This window comes from Micropterus salmoides, unplaced genomic scaffold, assembly GCF_014851395.1.
Source record: "Micropterus salmoides isolate LMB-PRFRI ecotype aquatic unplaced genomic scaffold, ASM1485139v1 Ms_hic_scaffold_12, whole genome shotgun sequence".
In the NCBI taxonomy this organism is placed as follows: domain Eukaryota; kingdom Metazoa; phylum Chordata; class Actinopteri; order Centrarchiformes; family Centrarchidae; genus Micropterus; species Micropterus salmoides.
In genome coordinates, this window is record NW_024040263.1 from 10,427,967 (window position 1) to 10,447,337 (window position 19,371).

Genomic DNA, 19,371 nt, shown 5'->3' on the forward strand with positions numbered 1-19,371 from the left:
CAGCCCTTGCCTGTGGTTGTACATTAAAATATTCATTAGGACAGAAGATGATTAAGAGGAGATATCACTAGTGTGTTTTAATATTCTAATGAATTAAAAGACAAAACTGGTTGTGTTGGATGATGATAGAACTTTTATTTTGTTAAAACCTTCTCAAATTTTATTTAGTACTTCCATTATTTTTGAAATAACATAAACGTACGTACAGAAGGCACTTACAAAAACAAATTAAATTACAGATGCTGTTATTATAAACATTAAATTACTGATTAGAAAAACAAAAACAGAATGACAGAATGATAAAGACAAGAAATGACAGCACCATTGGCAACTTCTGAACAGTACATCTCAAATAAAATTTAGCATGATTCAAATCTACAGTACAATAGAAACAATACTCATTTGTTATCAATGTAATAATGCCCAAGCTATGCTTTTAAGTATAAATTAATCATCAAGATAAAAATCTTAAAACTCATCAGTTTTGTATTTTTTTCACTAGTTGGAGGTTCGTTTTTTGTGTGTGTGTGTGTGTGTGTGTTTTTTTTTTACATATTAGGCTTTGTGGTTTCAGCTCTGTGCAAGTCCTGGTACATCTCTATTAGGCGAGTGGCCTCTCTCTGTCCTGACAGCAAAGCACCATGGGTAGTGGAATAGTATTTTCTGTGGGTGGCCTCTCCCGCAAAAAGGACCTGTAGAGGCTGAGAATGGTGGAGGGAGGGTGGGAGCAAGGGGAAAATGAGTAGAGAGGAAAGGAGAAAAGATTTTAGAGGAGAAAACCAGATTCAAAACAAGATCCGCCAATGTCATCTTGACATACTTTTGGAAGCAACACTGCTTTATGTTTCCATCACTGATTCCCTAGTTAGTTCAAAGCTTCTTTATTGTACCTTACAGAGAAACTGGTTTGCAGCCAGGGTCATACAAAAACAAACAAAACACCTGATGGACAACAGCAAAAAACAGGACATAGTGGAAAGAGTGATTCAATAGGACTTTATTCAGCATCATCTACTGTGCTGCCGGTCGCCACACGTGCGGCCCCTACAGGCTTATTCTATGTTCCCAGGGTCCTATGTTCCCCAGTTGTAGGGTTAGGTTTAGGGGGTCAGGGGGTTAGGGCCCTGGGAACACAGGACCCTGGGAACATAGATATAATCCCGCACCCACTAGGGGCTCTTCATGTAGGAGGCTACTGTAACTTTCCTGAGGGCTTAACATTTCAGTTTGACAGTGTTGAAGGACTTCAGCGGAGGGGTCATGCTGTTCCTTCAGCAGTGTCAAGTAAGCACACAACCCCCCCCCCCCCCCCCCCTTCACCCAGAAAGCATCAGGTTTCATGGTCTAGACTGCTGGCCAGCAATCAGGCCTCATAACCCCCCTGATACCACATGTATTTGATCTGCATGTAAATTGTTCTTCAACATTCAGAGTTCAATGAATGAAAGGGGCCCTTAGTATACTTTAATTTCCTACAAAGGAATCGATGCATTACTGTGAATTAATAGTAAGGTTTCTAGAAAGAACTGTGTAATTTGGTACTAATTATGGAGGATATGGAGACAGTATCGGTAAACCTCTAATTATTTAACTAGTGCAGTACCCTCAGGGGCCGATGTGACGCCTCCCTGTGCTTTTTGCTCAAAATGTGCATCTCACATTGGTTTCACCTACAGCAGTGGTCGGCAATAGGCGGCCCACATAAATAAATAAAACATACTTAATAGCAGCTGGTGCTGAAATAATCTCAGTCAAGACAGCAACAATTACTCTAGATATTCTATATATTATTCTGCTAGATAGCCTTCTTAGAACTTAACATAAAACTCTTACAACACAATGACAATAACTCCGTTTCAACAATTCACTACCACATTGGAGCAGCATAATCCCCACCCGAGTGAGCATTCCCCACAGTTGCTCCGCTGTGCACTTGACTATATTTATAGAAGTTTGGTTCAAACGCGACACTGCACTTCCTTGGATCCGCAGCAACACACCCGCCACGTTTTGAAGTAGATTGGATCAACGGTTCCTGACATTCTCGAAATACAAACAGACAGAGAGACACTTGAGATTCCTGTCTTTATAAAAGAGCTTTCAATTAACTGCTACCTTAACTTAAACTTTTAGTCACTACCACTACACAGATCAGCTGAACATGCAACAATGTGAATTTTGTCTACAGGCAATCATACAATTCAACATGTACTGGCACTAAAGTTTCTAGTAATAAATTAATAATGAATCAATACTGAACTAGATGAACTAGTTATAAGCTCCCCACTCAACTGTCAAATTACTGTCCCAGAACTTTGCCTTAATTTTCCCTAAAATTTGCACCATATTGCATTTTCTTTCCAGAAAACCTCCTAAGAAATTACAGCTGTGCAAAATTTTGCGTTACACAACCTTTTTGGTGACTGACTTTCAGTTACAATACAATTTATTTCTACTATCTGATACTAACAGCTCACAGTGTTCGCATATTAACTATGCTATACACCTTACAGTGTGGTGGACAATATAGCAAAAACAGGCAACTAAATAATGTGGTACCAACACTACTAACTTTGGCCTAGCAATCACTATATAGGTGAGGTGAGGTGATACCTTTTTGACACAGTCTTAACACTCTAAAGTAATTATTGTCAGGGCTATTGAATTGGATTATATGGTAGAGGTGTTTTTATTATTGTGTCCACCCCGTGTTGTCTTGTGGTTGCCTTACCGGAGCCTTAGTGCTGTTGGCGTAAGGCAGCGGCATGGCCAGCCTCTCACAGTCCCCACCGCTGGAGCCCACCCTGGTGAAGGAGTAGGAGCCTCGCATGAAGGGGTTACTGCCCCACGAGGAGCGCAGGACACGCCAGGGCTTTGGAATGTCAGGGTTCCCTGTGGACAGGCAGACAGAGAGGGACTCAGCACAGACAGTAGAGGGAGAAACTTAACAGCGACCCCGAGTCAAACCAGTTCAAACTAAGAATGCGGCGGCTGTGAATTGAGGCTTTTTACTGGGATGTCCAATCTGCCCACACTAATCAACTCGTGCTCCTCTGTTAGCAGAGAGGCACCAGTGAGTCTATATGTAATTAAGCAACAGCCGAGGAGATTAAACCACACTGACCTAAATGAGCAAAGTGTGTGTGTGTGTGTGTGTGTGTGTGTAGTTTCTCTGTGTGATGTACAGTCTTTATCTAGCAAGGAAGTCCACTGACCTCATCGTGAAGTCAAAGATTCTGCACTCACAGAGGCAATCACTTTACCGGGTAATAGTCTGAGTCACACTCCTAATCTGTTGCCAAACCACAAACAATGAGTCAACCTACAGTGATGTGATGAAACCCTTTTACATATCATGTTGCAATCACCTTGAAACATCTATGTCTTCTTTAGTTCCAGGGAAAACTTCCCTGTTGCACAAGAAGTGAATTAGCCTCAGAGAAAATATAGCACCCATGTCATCTGTGTGTCACAAGAAAGGGGGGGGGGGTGTTAAATGTCAGTTAGAGTAAGTAATCTTTGATCAATCCCTCTGCTCAGTGTGTTGTTCTTTTGTGGAGGTGAGGAGCAGCACCGTGGTAGCTCCTGCTTTCTAGGACACAAAAACACACACCTGAGTCATTCAGCTGTTTTGTCTGTAAACCATTTTGTCATGCAAAAAGCTACTGACGTCACCGCTGAGTCTAATGCCGTTTCCTTTATTTGAGACGCAATGATCCCAGTTATGGTTTTTATGAGTCATTGAGCTGGAAGGCTCTGTCTTGGCCTTCCAAGGCTATAGTGTTAGATTTAGATTATTGATTCTTAGTGAAAGCTTAACAAGAATAGAGTAGGAAGACACAAGTGGATCTTGTCTTTTATCTTGTCTTTTGTCATAAAAATCAACAGACATCAGAATTATTTAAAGCAGTGTCTTTTATAATTAATATTCATTAAGAGATCTTTTTGGTTGGATAAATGATTCAATACAACAGTCAGAGAAGTGAAATATCTGAAAGTGGGAATAAATGAGACACAAAATAATGGTACCCTGTGGAGAAATCAACTTAGATAACCCACACAAGCCTCTATGGTGTAAACAGGATGTATGGTTGGTAGCATTTGCCCGCAATGCTCAGATATCCTTGTGTGTGCTTGTCCTGACCTGTAAAACGTCTCAGCAACTCAGTGCAAGTCTCAGCCACTGTTTCGTCATCGCAGCGCTCCATGTACAGCGCCTCCTGCCCACAGATCCAGCCACTCAGCATGTAGCCATAGCGCTCGGGCGGGTAGAGGACGTCAAAGCTGCAGATCTTCTTGTACCACAGCTCCTCAGGGTAGACCAGCTGCTCTAGCTGGGCCTCGTCCTCCCACACAAACTGAATGCTGTTGCACTCCGGGCTCCAGAAGGGCTCCTCAAACTCTAAGAATATCTTATCAGTGGTGCTGATGCCCAGCTTCTCGATGGCGAGCACTTTGTCCTCTGGCAGAGAGGGGGAGAACATGGCCTCATGGTTGTGCTTGAGGACGCCTAGAGAAGCTGTCACGATCACGTGGTCTGCTGTGATCCACTCCTCGTCCTCACACTCCATGTAAATGGGGTGACCCTCGTGAGGTTGGCAGCTGTGGTTGTTTTCATTATGGTTGTTGTCGCTGCTCTTGGCGATCACCTCCCGATGCTGGGCTGAGTAGTTCCAGTGGATGCAGCGGACCGGTTTGCTAAGGCAGATGGTGTGGGAGGGGATGTCCTGGGCCAGGACCTCGATGATCTTCATGAAACCTTCAGGAATGACATAATGTGCACCAGGGATCTCCGTCCACTCGCCAAACTCACTCAGAGACACCTCATCCATACTGGGAGAGCTGCTTTCACAACTCTCCACCTGAAACAGGAGAACAGTCAGTTACATTTCCACTGCAATACCTGCAGCCACATTACCTGCTGCCTTATTAACGAGAGCACACATCTTAAATTAGACCCAAAGTCGATTTTTTTTGGATCACTTTTGCCAACGGGCATTTTAAAACTCCCTACACCTACTGAAGTCACACTGTAGGAACATGTGTTTATTTAGAGAACAACTACTGGTAGTGTGTTATTGCAAAGCAAAAATACGTTACTGTTTCTGCCTTAAATAGTGACCACCATGCTGGTAAAGGTTCCGTGGTAGTTAAGGTGACTTATCACTACTGCATTTCACAACATGTTCTGTTTCCTGTGTCTATGTGTGTGGGCGAGAGCGTATGGAGGAGAGCTCAAATAAATATACACTAATATCAAACTCACATGAATATACTGTATTAAATGGCTAGTGATAAATGCCTGCGAGCCAAAGATTCAAATAAGGTGTTTTCAAGCCTAATAATCATGAGGAGCAGCAGTTTTAGCTCTATCTACAGACAAATAGACAAAAGACGAGAAAAAAAACATAGCCTCCGATGTTAAAGGTCAAACTCTGTACATTGTGTTTATACCCTCTCACAATTAATTAGCCGGATCAAAAGAAAATTAATTGATATCAACATTACAGATTAATCATTAAAGCAATACTTTGACATTTTGGGAAATATGATTATTCACTTTCTGGCTCTGAGCATTTGCCAGATTCCAGGAAATTACTGCTATCAGCCAAGTAATAGTCCAGAACATAACGGCACATGGTTGTTTTTGCACTTCAGTATTTGTACGGATTAAATAGAACAGACATAACGTGCTAATCAGTGAGCTTTAGAGGTGCTGGTAGGCCAATTTTGTTACCGTCAGACAGAGCCAGGCTAGCTGTTTCCCCCTGTTTCCAGTCTTTGTGCTAAGCTAATAGACTGCAGGCTCTAGCTTAATATTATTTACACATGACAGTGGTATCAATATTCTCATCTAAAAAAAGCGGATTTCCCCAAAATTTTCCACTGTTCATATTAATTGTTTATCAAGCAAACAAGCCAAACATTATAATGTTAATATGATTTCATTATGGATGGTTGGACAAAACAAGTGATCTGAATACATTTTATAGACTAAAGCATTCATTAAGAAAATAGTAAACAGAGTCAAGATGTTTCCTTCCTAATCTGAATAAAGCCTGCATGTTTTTCTATCATTGCTCATAATATAAACAAGATTATTTCATATTGTATTCAGGCTCTCAGAGTAAAAGTATTGCTGTTAAAACAGGAAAGAGATCTGAGTAAACCACAACTCTCAACTGTGCTTTAGTGAATAAACATTAAAAAACAACACTGCTTGAAATAACAAAAGCCCCAGGCTAATTATTTGTCATTGGCAAGCTACATGGATTAAAGGAGGAAGTAAATAAAACCTCATAATTACTATCTAATTATCAAAGCAATCCTTTTGTAATTAAAAGCTAATTAGTGTCTAATTAACCCTTAGCTATCAGTGCCAGCAGGCAGACAGATTAGGCCAATATCTGCTATCTCATTCCATTTGTAGGTTTAAAAACTACGTTTTCACATTTCTGACTTGATGATTCATGAATGCATTTCACTGATTATCAGTCTGTATGAGCTCAGGGCCTCAGCACAACACCAGCAGTGAATCAGTCCTAACAGTATGGTTATAAAGCGCCTCCAAATTCACAAAGTAATTGTGTAATTTTAGAGGGAAAATGAAAAGGGAACTGATATGTTGCCACAGTGTCACTCACAGGTGGACATGGACACCCACCTTGAGGTATTGTTGAAGCATGGACAGTTTGAGCTTCTTGGTGCTCTCAGAATCTTCAGGATCCAACATGATCTTCTTGCGCACCACATCCCGTGTAAAGACGCCAACGCTGTTCTGGCTCTCAGCACAAACTGGTTTCCCATTCTGGAAGAACTCCTGAGTCAGCTCGTACACCTAAAGGAGAGCGAAAGGCGAAAGACAGAAGGCAATCAAGAGGAAGGAGAATGAGGAAGGATGTCAAGAAAAGAGAGGAGGGGGGTGAAGAGGGAAGGAAAAGAAACCAGTTCAGTTCAGTTTAAGGCAAATCAGATCAGTACTTGATTGTTTCAAATGGAAACTGCGGCATAATGGAGAAACCCTACAGGAGGCACAAGTCACAGAACATTAAAAAGAAATGCTGCCAGCCGCTACAAGAGCAGCACATTGTTAAAGAAAAGAAAACAGAAAGACAACAGTAGGAAAAGAGACTAAGAAGAAATGCTGTGTTATGTTTATGTAACGTTGTCTTTTCATGACATTAAAAGGTGATAATTTCCTACAAAGTGCCAGGTCAAAACAACAGCAGGGATGTAGGAACATGTATAAACCTTAACTGTGTGAATCTGGACTGTGATTACTTTAATTAAGTCCATGACTTGCAACACATGGGGTGGTGGTGATAGGGCAGTGGATAAGATGCATGCCTTTGGTGTGGGAGACTCCCCACTGTGACACATTGTCTACCATTGTGTCCCTGAGCAAGACACTTAACCCCTAGTTCCTCCAGAGGCGGGCGACCTCTGATATACATAGCAATTGTAAGTCGCTTTGGATAAAAGAGTCAGCTTAATGTAAATGTAATGCAGAACAAGTTCTGAATGTTTTCAGTTTGAGCGCCATTTTTGGCAAAGTGGAGCAACACATGTTTATGTTTAGACATTATAACCCTTGATAATAAAACAACCTTTATGTTGACTTTGTGTTGGAGATTGTATCTTGTTGCTGTAGTACTGAAACATTGACAATAGATGATTGTCAGAATCGTGAATATTTTCTGGTTTTCTTGGTCTTCTCTAATAAAGAACTGTATATGTTTTGGTTTTGGGCTGTTGGTCGGACAAAAGTCGCAATCTGAATTTGTTAACTTCGGTTTTGGGAAATTCTGACAGGTATTTTATTCTCTGACATTTTATAGACCTAAAGATGTATCTAAAAATCAGATGATGTAAAGATTAATAGAAAATTTTAATAATTGTTATGTGTACACATAATAACAGTTGCAGTGTGCTTCTGCCCTCACCTCCCTCAACAAGAAGATTAAAGGGAAACTTTGGTGTTTTTCAACCAGCTTTGTATCGTTACAATGTAGGCAGTATATGTAAATGAACAATGGTTAACTTCCCTCCATGTTGCCTGCACCCAGAGCACCCCACTCATTTGCCGTCATCTGGCAGACTTTGTTTGAATTTCAAATTGTACTTCTGCCTTTTTTGTTTGCCCGCCTCTACAGACAGTCAGAAGAAGGGCAGCTCCTCGCTGCTCCAAAATCAAAACTTACTGTTCAAAATCAACTGGCAAGAACAACCACTGGCAAAATGTTCCAGTAGATATGGAAGAAAACGATTTTAATAGTGTAATGCTGGAATCAGACTTTCAGAGCTTCTTGAGACAGAATACAGTCCGGAGGAATTGCGGCGTATGGGGGAGGAGGAGGCCACCACAGCCAGTGAGGATAACGTCACAGAGCTGCCCTGTGCCAACGACAACTGGTGGTGCTGCTATGATTCAGAATCAGAATCAGATCAGAAGGAGCTTTATTGCCAAGTAGTGTTTTACACATACGAGGAATTTGCTTTGGTGTTAAGGTGCTACACGTAGACAAACATACAGTCAACATAAATAAATGTAGAAATATATAAATATGGAATGGAAGAACAATGTTACAGATACATGTGCATTATTATGGGTCTGTGCCGTGCAGAAGTAACGCAACGGAAGAGAATATTGTGTACATATAAATATATAAACTGACAACATAAAAATATACAACAACAAAGATCAACAATCAACAACAAATATGTGCGACGTGCCAGGTCTGTGCACGACACGAGATGAAACAGTATTTACATGTGCAGGTGAATTTGCACCAATGGAAACATAATTACACCAAAGCTTTGGGCCACATATGGACAGGGGAGAGCTTGAAACATATTTCAGGATACCGAAAATAAATTGGAAAAAAACAACAACCAAAGCCAGCGGAGTGAAACACACGTCTTTGAGCATCTAGTAAGTGTGACAGTGTTTTGTTACTAGCACGGTAACTTTACAGTGTGAAAACATAGACTAATGTTTGTAGCTCTGACCAGCTGTTTATAGGAGTTGGGGAAGTTTGGGAGTGCATTCTGGTAGTTGTAGGCTTTCTTTTGACAGATTTCAAAAATATTTGCATCTTTCTACTGTATAGACAGCCCAGTTTTATGAAAATGCCATCTTTCAAGTGCTGACATACTCCTTTAAGACCATAAAGAATAGAACCCAGAGCATACTGAGTCATCTTCATAAAAAACACTCCCTGTCGACGCCAGCTTGGAGGCTTTACATGTCTAGTCAAGTCAATCTTATTTCCAAAGTAGCAAATTTGTCTCAGAGAGCTTCACAGTCTATACAACAATCAAAGCAAAGCATGATGAAGAAAGAAAACTGGATGAAAGAAAACTAGAGGCAGGTGGGCAAGGTGGCTGGGGTGGCTATACAGGGCTGCTAAATGTAGCACGAGCAAGAATATGTCAATTCTAGGATGCTTAAACCGGCACAGTGTCTAAAAGTGTTATGGTTTGGGTTATGAAATTCCATTAAGAAACTTTATCCAAAGGAGACAACATGTGGACCCAAGGCGGTTATGCAGAAAACACAGATGTCCAAGGGTTAATGAAAACAAAATGTCTTCTGTGTGTTCTATACCTTCCCTCTGTAACTGCTTTTCCAGACGTGACCTACTTACAGTATAATAATCAAGCTCTAACAGCCTAAGAGGCTGCTACAGCGCAGAGAGCAGAGAACTGGACTAACAAAAATGGCCATTGTTTGTTAAATTTAAAGCTTTGGTGGGCATTTTACTGGTTCACCTAAAGATGGCTGAAGTTATATGTAATACTGTGGTATGGTGTATGGAACAGAGGGAATGTCACATCTGTCTCCCCTTTTATTTACCCTTCAGTAGCTTTGAGGTTCTTAAAATCATTTGAATCTACACTGTCTGACAGTATCTTATATATCCTCAATCAGGCTGTTCCAATTCTTTATTAAAGCTGAGTGATGTTCACAGTGTGTAATATTCACAGTCAAGTCTCCATGTCTTTATAGCTGCGTCAATCGGAAACATGTCTTTGTGCATAATTTTATACACATTAACCCAACAAAAAGTGGAAAATTTGGGATCTCCACTGGAATTTGAAATAAAGTTTTATTGGTTTGAATGATGTTTGGCTGCAGAGCATTAATTTGTTAAGGGGTCAGCACTATGGTTTAAATACATATTTTGATTTGGAAAATTTCATCCATTTGTGCATTTAAGTGTGAATTCATGTGTGTATCTATGTGCATGTGTCCCCCCACCTCATTGTACAGGTCACTGAACTCCTCCACCAGGTCCTTGGGGATCCTCTTCCCGATGTTGGTCTGGTAATGAGCCACACCGTTTTTGGTGTACAGGCTGATGCGTCCCACGCTCCTTTCCCCATCCGTGGTGTGCTCCAGCAGCCCGTTGTCCTCTGCCAGGTGGTACACTGGGTTCCCATTGGCACCATGGATCCAGGTGGCTCCAAGCTCCAAAGTTGCTTTTCCTACAAAATAATAAGCAACACAGATCATTGTGAGTTGAAGAAAAAATAATATCTTTGAACATAACATCTCCTTCATGGCTTTGAATGAAACTGTATATAAGTCTGCTTTCTTAAGCCACAATCACACTTAATAATTGGGCAGTTCAAGAAGGAGGTCAATTCAATTAACATACTGCAATTGCAGAAGCCCATCGGAGTTCCATTAATTTAACATTTTTCCTGAGGATGATGGCATCTGACACTGTCCATGTTTTATATTAATTTATGTAATAAAGGCAGGCTAATGCAGCATTGACTAAATGCTTTTATCATTACATAACGTCCAAGCATAAATAGGTATTTACATAACAGATACAATTATGCGTGTGCCTGACATACCACACGTGACCTCTTTTATGTGCGTACAATATCAACGCCACAAGCAAATGCTGCTCCCTACTTGTTTGTTCTTGCCAGTTGAAAGAGGCAACTTCCTGCAGTTCAGTGGAATTTGTTGGGGAAACACACCTCACTCAAGCAGATCAAGTGAGATATTTCTCTTGGAACTAGACACGCATCCGATAAGTGGATTCATACAGGTTATTCAGGGAAACAATGTTGATTGTGTTAATGTATGGCTGGCAAACTGGAGTGTTTTCCAAGCAAATATGAACAGTGCTTACTAATCAAAGTTAATGTGACCTTAGACAAGTGTAAAAACTGTACTTTGATATGTAAGATTATAAAATATGTAGATTATAATACTGGTTCTGCAGCACGGCTCTTAAATGTAATGTTACCCCAACTTGTATTGGGAAATAATTTGTTATTATATATCATATTTATCATATATCAGCGGTGCTTTGTATGGACCTAGCTGAGCAAAACGTGAACTTGTTACTGGGAAGAATTGCTCAATTGCTCAGTGCAATGTAAATTTATGAATTTGAAAAAATATTTCAACCAGTTGTTTTGTGTTACATTAACTGGTAAATTATGTTACTTGTTCATGTTAAAGTACAAATGAATTGGTACTTGTTCATGTGAAGTCTCTGGTCTATCTACCACTACATAAGTAATGCTCATAGCTATGAAATAGAATTTAGACATTTTGATGTGGAGTGGTAAAAGAGGCAAATCTATAATATAATAATCCATGAAATTGCTGTATTTTTAGAAAAAAATCAAAAGGCAGAGGAAACATTATTTTCAGTGCACTAGGTCTACTGGGAATGGGTTTCAGCACTTCATGCTTTAACTTAAATGCATGTAAATTCAGCAAAATGAGCAATGCATGCACAGACAGTTGTATTGTACCTGTACATGTTGCACTTAGGGTATATACTGTAGATTTTACACAGTTAGCGTGTGATTACATGTTATTATTTGGTTTCAGTGATGCTGCTAAAAAGGGCACAGTTTCAGTGTTTAGATTACATTAGATTATGGTATGGGTACAGAGCTAAAGAAATGCAGTTTAGGTGTTATTTATATATAAGTTTAACACAAAATCTGAGGTAAACAGAAACGCATCCTCTCACCGTGCTGAACACTGTGAACTCTCCCGCCGATGTGGTCTGAAGCCTCTAGGACAGTGACATCCGTGAAGCCGTTTTTCAGTAGGACCTTAGTTGCAGCAAGGCCGGCCAAGCCAGCACCAATCACTACTATTCGAGGCTGCCGATGAGTGCGTAAGCCGCTACTAAGAGGATCATCAGTGCTGTCTGAGGAAATTTCACAACTTTGCATGCCGTCCAAGCTCCTCTTCGATTGAGTCTGAGGACAAAGTAGAGACAAGGGCCCAAGTTAAAAATGGCATTTTAACACTGCGTCAGCAAGCTACAGACACTCACACAGCAGGAAATAAGATTGGGTGTAAGAAAGAAAACTCTTTTTGAGTTTATATGTTCTATAAATGACACATAACAAACTTTGAAAAATAATATACTTACTAATGCATGACTGCAAACACTTATAGATGGGTGTGTCATATTTTATATTTATAATTGCATGCCAGTTAGGGTTAGGGTGCACACTAATATGACACTTACTTACTTCCTATGCACTCCTATATCACCAGTCATCATAATAATTTCAGCTACTGGTCACTGCTTCTGTTGATGCAGTTTATCTGTGTTTGCCATATGTTGTCATGATTTTACAGATAATTAATAATGTCAATATAAAGCTCCTTGTGAGAACAAGTTTCAGATCAAAGGTAATACGTTGTGCAAGTTATTATCCTGTATTGAACAAAATACATTTCAGGACTTTGGTGGCTCTTTAAGAAACAGTTTCAATCTTACTTGTCTTACATATTGGACAATCCACAGAAAATGCTATAAACAGTTTTTACTGAAACTATGAAAACTGTTGCAGTGAGGTATGTGGATTAACACAGTAACACAGGCACTGTTTGTGGAAAGACAAAATTAAAAAATTGTTAAACGCAATATTTCAGAGATGTGAACCCCACAATCTTATTACTCCATTGTACTGGGGGGGAGACAGAAATCTCAAAGATATCTCAAAACTTGGGACGACTAGATACCACAAGAGACAAGTAAAAATAATTTGACTGAACTGACCAAACATGAAACACCTACAATTTAGGCACAGATAATTTGGATTCTAGAGCTGTGTTGTCTTGCGTTAGTAATCAAGCGCTGACTACACAGATCTCTTTTATAGCTGATGAGATTTGCTTAATGGCATCACCATCATCCATGTCTGTTTATCTTAAATTATATGAATCCTTTAATCTTCCCCTGATTGGCCAGAACTCGACAAGTACATGTACACTCCAAATACAGATTACTGTCGCAGAGGATGGTGGCCATCTTCAACTTTCAACTTTGATGTTTAAGAAACTGTGTTGTAAGCAAGTTGTCAGTCTTGTCAACTCAGCTGGAGGGGTCACATGCTCAACAAGCGCTGACAGAGAGAGTCAGATAGGAAACGACCAGCCAGCTCTGCAAGAAAACATGTGTGCGGGTAACGTGTGTCAAACTCAAGAGGACACATTCAGGGATTTCTGTAAATCTTTATAACTGTCTGTTTCAAAGTCTACCAGAGTCTTGTCTTGAACGCTGACCTCCAACACAGATGTGGGTTAAACCTGATAATCTGCACGGGTCAACACACAACATCTGATCTGACTTCATAACCCTCGTCCTGATTGTGGGTTGGACATGGTACAGATTTGCTGAACGGGCTTTGATCTTGAGAAGTGGCAATATGACAATATATAGGCTGCTGTCTGAGATTTTGCCATACTGTTAATATTGTGTTAGCTATCAGCGTAATATAATGGGTGCATTAGGCCATTGTGGGCAGTGTTGCCAATCAATGAGCCTGACTGCTTTGTGGCAATATTAGATATTTATAATTTATGATTATGATTTGTACATTAATATAATGAGGTTTATTGATTTGGCAGGTATCTAATTCACTGAACTAAAGACTTTCCTTTCTAATTATTTTATTCTAATTATTTCGTCCCTTTAAAGTTTGTGAATTGATTTATCCATCCCACAATCCTAGGAAAGTCTACAGTTGTAGTTCCTAAGACATTGCTGCTAAACTACAGAATTACACTGAATTACGTCTTTGTAAATACCAAACAAAAGCCAAGATTCAGTTCCAGTTCTCTCTCTCCGAAAACTAATCTCAGCCATGAATGCCTTGCATTAAATCTCTGCACAAGGAAAAACACAGTTTAACTACGATGTTAATCATCAGTTGGATTCCCAGAATCTGGCCTGAACTGTAACAACATGAATAGACTCATTCTTGGGCTTCAAAGAAAAAAAAAGTGTGATGTTGGTTCAACTTTTTATTTTTGTAACAATTAAATATTTATAGCAGAATCACCTAAAATGATACAGGTCGTTAAATTGGGATTATTTACAATGTCGCACAAACAAACCTCCAACAAAAGGCTGTGATGTCTGTGAATGATGGGTGATACATGTTAACTGAATCTGTAGGCTTACAGGTTTTCTTTCCTGTGCTGCTAGTTGTGCAATTAGTTGAACAGATGGTTTATAAACTGTGATTTCTTTTTAGTAGGTATTTTCAGTACTTTCAGTACTCTGGCTGCTGCCTCATATTCCGCAGCTGGTAGAGATGAGGGTCACAGGGGGACGCTGTTTTGTGGCAAACAACACATGTAGTATGTGACAAAGGGAGGATGCAGAGGTAGATGGGGTTGTTATGTTTGCTGTAAAATGTTGTATTTGTTGTTGAATTTGTTTGCCTTTTGCAAAACACAACGGCTCATTTTCCCAGTCACTGTCCACGACCTGGACCGTGAGCATATGATTTTAGGTTTATTGCATGTCTTTGTTTGAGTACATACAGTATGTGTGAATCTTAATATAAATATATAATTAACATATTTACACTGGCAGCAGGTTTTACATCTATTAGTATGATTTTATAACCTGCAGTCAAGCAAATCACTTCTGATCAAATGTCAGAAAATGTCCTGTGACTAATGGAGAAAACCAGTATATAAATACTATAAAGGTACAAAGTGCAAATACATAAGGTGTAAAAAATGTTTCGTAGGGGGCAACTGTTTTTGACACACACTTTTCCTCATAAAACCCTTTTAGCCATTATTTGGAACTACTTGAATCAGTGGCACATTAGCAAGTATTTTTATATTGTTAATGTTGTGCTGTTTTGCGGGAGAAATTTATTGTCAGAAGACACGTGCAGACAAGAAATCTTAGAGAAACGGGATGTTTAAAAGGGATCAAAACTCCACTGTAATGTGTTTTTAATTTGTTAAAAGTAGTAGTAGTATATCCCTTCTCTATTCACCATGGAAGTTGGTGAGTTTGGAACAGAAATCCTTGCTCTACTTCCAGAAACAGGATGACCTGACCGAGCAGGTTTAGGCTTTTTACTGTACATAAAAAAAAAGTCAAATGAGGTTAGAAGACTTGTGTCAGATAACTGTCTAGCTTTAAAGATGTTCACATCAGTGTTTACTCAGCTAAATGGGTAAGCAACACAGATTTTAAATGAATGACAGATTTAATTTGTAGACAGCATTTGAGCACTTCACACACTGGCCACTCTGACAGATTGCGCATCCCTCCCTGTGGTTGCTTATAATTGCACGGCTGGTTAATACACTCGCCACATGCACACTTTACACCACCGCCGCAGATTAATGTGTGGCCTTGGGTAGACAGACAGCTCTGGGTGGGGTGGAGTGAGAGGGAGGGAGGAAGGGAGGGAGGAAGGGGGGCTACCATTGACCTAGAAATGGCAGTCCACAGTACAGTGCGTCTGCCGTTGGCCTTTAAAAAGCACAGGAATATCTTCAATTACTATGTCTGAGCCACCGTCCCTCATCTTTACTGTTTTCCTCTTTCCCTCCATTGTGGACATTACTCTTTCCAGCTGTGTCCACACTCAAATCTGCATTTCCTTTATCAGTCCCATGTGAGGATTAACATGGTAACGTTTCTATATCCTACATAAAACAAACCAAAAAAAAAAGAAAGATGCAGCGTAGTCTGGTTGCCTCGTGCCAAAGGCCAGACATTCCACACTTCTCTCTCAGCTCTGATTTTCCCAAGCTGGAATGATGGAGTTGAGGCAACACACACATACACAGCGTCACACACACTCCACAGCTGTGCTACTGTACACCACGCTGGATGTTCCTGCTGGTGCAGATAAAGAGTGCCCTGAGATGATTGTCGTAGTCCCAAAGATATACGCAAGTCAGTTCAATGACGGCAGGCAGGCTTAACTTTTAAATATATATTTCTGTAATAAAAAACATAACTGAAACCCTTTAAATTCAAAATGTGGGTACCAAGAGTTAAGAGTTAATAAATAATTTACTAATGCTTTATGGATCTGGAAACCTGGTTGGACACTTTGACCACTTTACTTGGACCAAAATCTTTACTTGGACCAAAATCTATTATTTTATTAACAACTTGTTAACATTTATATCTACAGACTTGATGGATTTAAACCCCTCCATTAATGACTTATTAATATTTATATGTGCAGGCTTATTAGAAAGTGAGAAACCTGTGAAACAGCAAGGGTAAACACCAGCTAAAAGAATTTGTCTTGACCTAACCAAACCTTTTTTCGATGTTTTATTAATAGATTCTCTCTGATCCATAAAGCATTAGTAAATTATGTATTAACCATTGATGCATCCATTTGTTACAGCGTCTTTACAAGGTGTGGCTTATATGAAAGTGGTACAAAAATGCAAATAATTAAACTGAATGAAAACTTTTGTATGAAAAATCTAACTGAAGACAGAGAAATCAAAGTGTGTGGTCGGCTCTGTGTCATCCTATATGCTGCCTTGCTGGAAACCTAAGCTGTATAGGAAAAGCCTTTCCTGCCACGTATAAGCTGGGATGCTGAAGTGGCAGCAGTTTGAAACAAAGCAAACAACTTCAACGAGTTACTCTGACTAATAGTCTGTGAAAGACAACATGTGGTGGAGACACGACAAAACCTATAACACATTTTAAAGCAGACACATGAAGCGAAAAACCATAAATCCACCTTGTTTCATCCAGAGCAGCTCGTCCCGTTAGACACACGCAGGCACACACACAGTGACCTATAACGTTAATATCCATCAATGTAACTAATATCTGATCTGCCGGCGGTGTGGTTACACGGGTTGTTTTTGTGCAGCGTTTGTCTGTCTTATCAACACTGACATTTAGTATAGCGTATCACGGTCGTTCACACGGCTGACAACTCCAGTAAATAAGCTGTTCGCACGCAGTAATATCTGATACAGCCCGTTCTTCTGGTTAACATTTAAATCACCGCACTCACCATCGCCGTCCCGCTATGAAATAGGCTAGTCATTCTGAAACATATGGTTTTAGTAGGGCAGCAGGTTACCTGACTCTCTTGGTCTTCAGCTTTAAAACCTCAGAGTGCTCTGCTTTCCTTTGTGCCGTTTTTCCCTCAGACCGGCTCCGCTTTGTATTTATGCCTGGAAACCAGAAGCAGCCAGTTTTTTCCGTGGCCGCTGCCTCCTCATTAATTAAATATGAGCTGTGCTGACGACAAAGCCCAGCCCTCCACTGAGTAAGCCTGCTGTCATAGAGCTACGTAACACACACACACACACACACACACACACACACACACACTGTACCTAAAAAAAATGACAAAACATTATGTATTTTATAATTTAAACACACTGTTTTTTAACAGCGTCATTGTCATATAAATCCATATAATCTTAAAAATATTTAACTTTGTACTTTGCATACTGTCATTCATAACACATAATAGCAAATAAATGATCAGCTGTTATTATGCTATAAGATATTGATCTACACCCTGTGTGTGTATGTGTGTGTGTGTGTGTGTGTGTGTGTGTCCTTGCGATTCTGATGCTCCATGGGGACCACCAGGGGCGCAGTCAAAGCCAGGGGCGGCACTGAAGGCTGTCACTAAAGGTAAACAACATATCAATAGGATAATATACTTAAGAGACACATGAAACAAAGTCAAGTGAGAGATTTTTTGTTCATTCCCATTATTCATGCAGCAAAAAAGAGAATTTATTTAGGGTGTAAATGAATAGTCTTTAATTTTTTCTCAAGTTCGTGTTCTCAAGTAAAAGTTAGAGGCAAATGTACAATATTTACGCCATAAAATGCATCATCAACTAAGTTGCCAAAATAATAAGGAACAAGGAAATGAGCACACCCGACCTCAACCCCACCTCCATCCTGCTACCACACAAAAACAAACTATTAAAATAAACTATGTCAATTAGCAACACAGTCAGAATTGTTCAGATAGTGTTTGGACGAAAAATAAGGTGTATAGTATCTTCTCAATGACAAGACAGTGTTCTAAATTGATGATGGTGGATTTCAGCAGGAAATCCCCGGGAAGCAGGCACTGTTTGTTTTGGTGGGTTGATCCTTTAACTTCTCCAAAAGGCCATCCCCAGCTATTTTGACTACTGGTCCAAACCATAGACTGTATAAAAAGGTCCAAACTCGTAAACTAACAGAAAGTCATATAGATGATTCAGTGGAGCGGTGCACCTCTCAGATGTCATCAGCATTTGTGTGTGAACAGGCCAATGATTACTAAAGTTCGTCTTGCAGGTTGCCTTCCTTCCTGTCTGTCCTTTGTTAAAAGAAGGAAGTTAGTCAGACAATCATTTGAATAATCAGCAGAAAATAACACACACTTCTATGGAAAACTAAAGATATGTACACAAACCATAATACACAATAACAGTGTTGCAATATGAAAATAAATTTCTGTTTTACACCAGTGATGTAGCTTTATGACCAAATCTGTTTGTTTGGAGATGTCATATTCTTACTGCTTTTACACCATATTAAGGTAGAATAGCACTGGCCATCAAGTAAAGCCACTGAGGACAATGAGTGCTTGTCCCCGGGTTTGTTTCTCAATATTCAATATCTTTAAATTTGACTGTTTTAGGCAAAAAGTTAAAGTGGCTATAATTTCTATTTTTGTCACAACAATGTGTCAAATGACAATGTGACGATGTGAAAGAGGAACCTACAGAGAATGATCACCTGACTCTGCAGCTCCCAACAGCTTTTATAGAGCTTTAGTGGGACTTTTGGCTCATTGTTTTAGCTGTTTGGCCCACAACTCTCACACCGTTTCCTCCTCCTTCACAGTTGTTTTAGCCACAGCAGGTGGCTGTTGTCAGAGAAAATGCACTAAACACCCACTGAACCTATCTGCCTTGCACCAAAACGCAGATAGACACATTTGGCCAATAGCTGGTGAACATGGTGGAGCATTTAGCAGCTATAAATCCAGATATTTACCTCGGGAGAGAGTAGAGAACAAAAACAGAGTGAACAGGAGAGTGAATATTGGACTTACATT

General features: G+C 39.9%; 1 protein-coding gene across 2 annotated transcripts; it reads right to left on the minus strand.

Annotated features, from left to right (window-relative positions):
* Nucleotides 1-110: 110 nt before the first annotated feature.
* smox (spermine oxidase) lies at nt 111-17,528 on the minus strand. Of its 2 annotated transcripts, XM_038713295.1 has the most exons (7): nt 17,377-17,528; nt 12,009-12,243; nt 10,262-10,488; nt 6,665-6,838; nt 4,145-4,862; nt 2,732-2,892; nt 111-701 (listed from the first exon to the last, which is right to left on the minus strand). In XM_038713295.1, the coding sequence occupies exons 2-7, from the start codon at nt 12,214-12,216 to the stop codon at nt 549-551; spliced, it is 1,641 nt and encodes a 546-aa protein (XP_038569223.1). In that variant the 5' UTR covers nt 12,217-12,243; nt 17,377-17,528; the 3' UTR covers nt 111-548. The 2 variants fall into 2 exon arrangements, with proteins under 2 accessions (XP_038569223.1, XP_038569224.1); XM_038713296.1 differs by lacking the exons at nt 111-701; nt 2,732-2,892 and adding an exon at nt 2,900-3,462.
* Between the last annotated feature and the right edge of the window lie 1,843 nt (nt 17,529-19,371).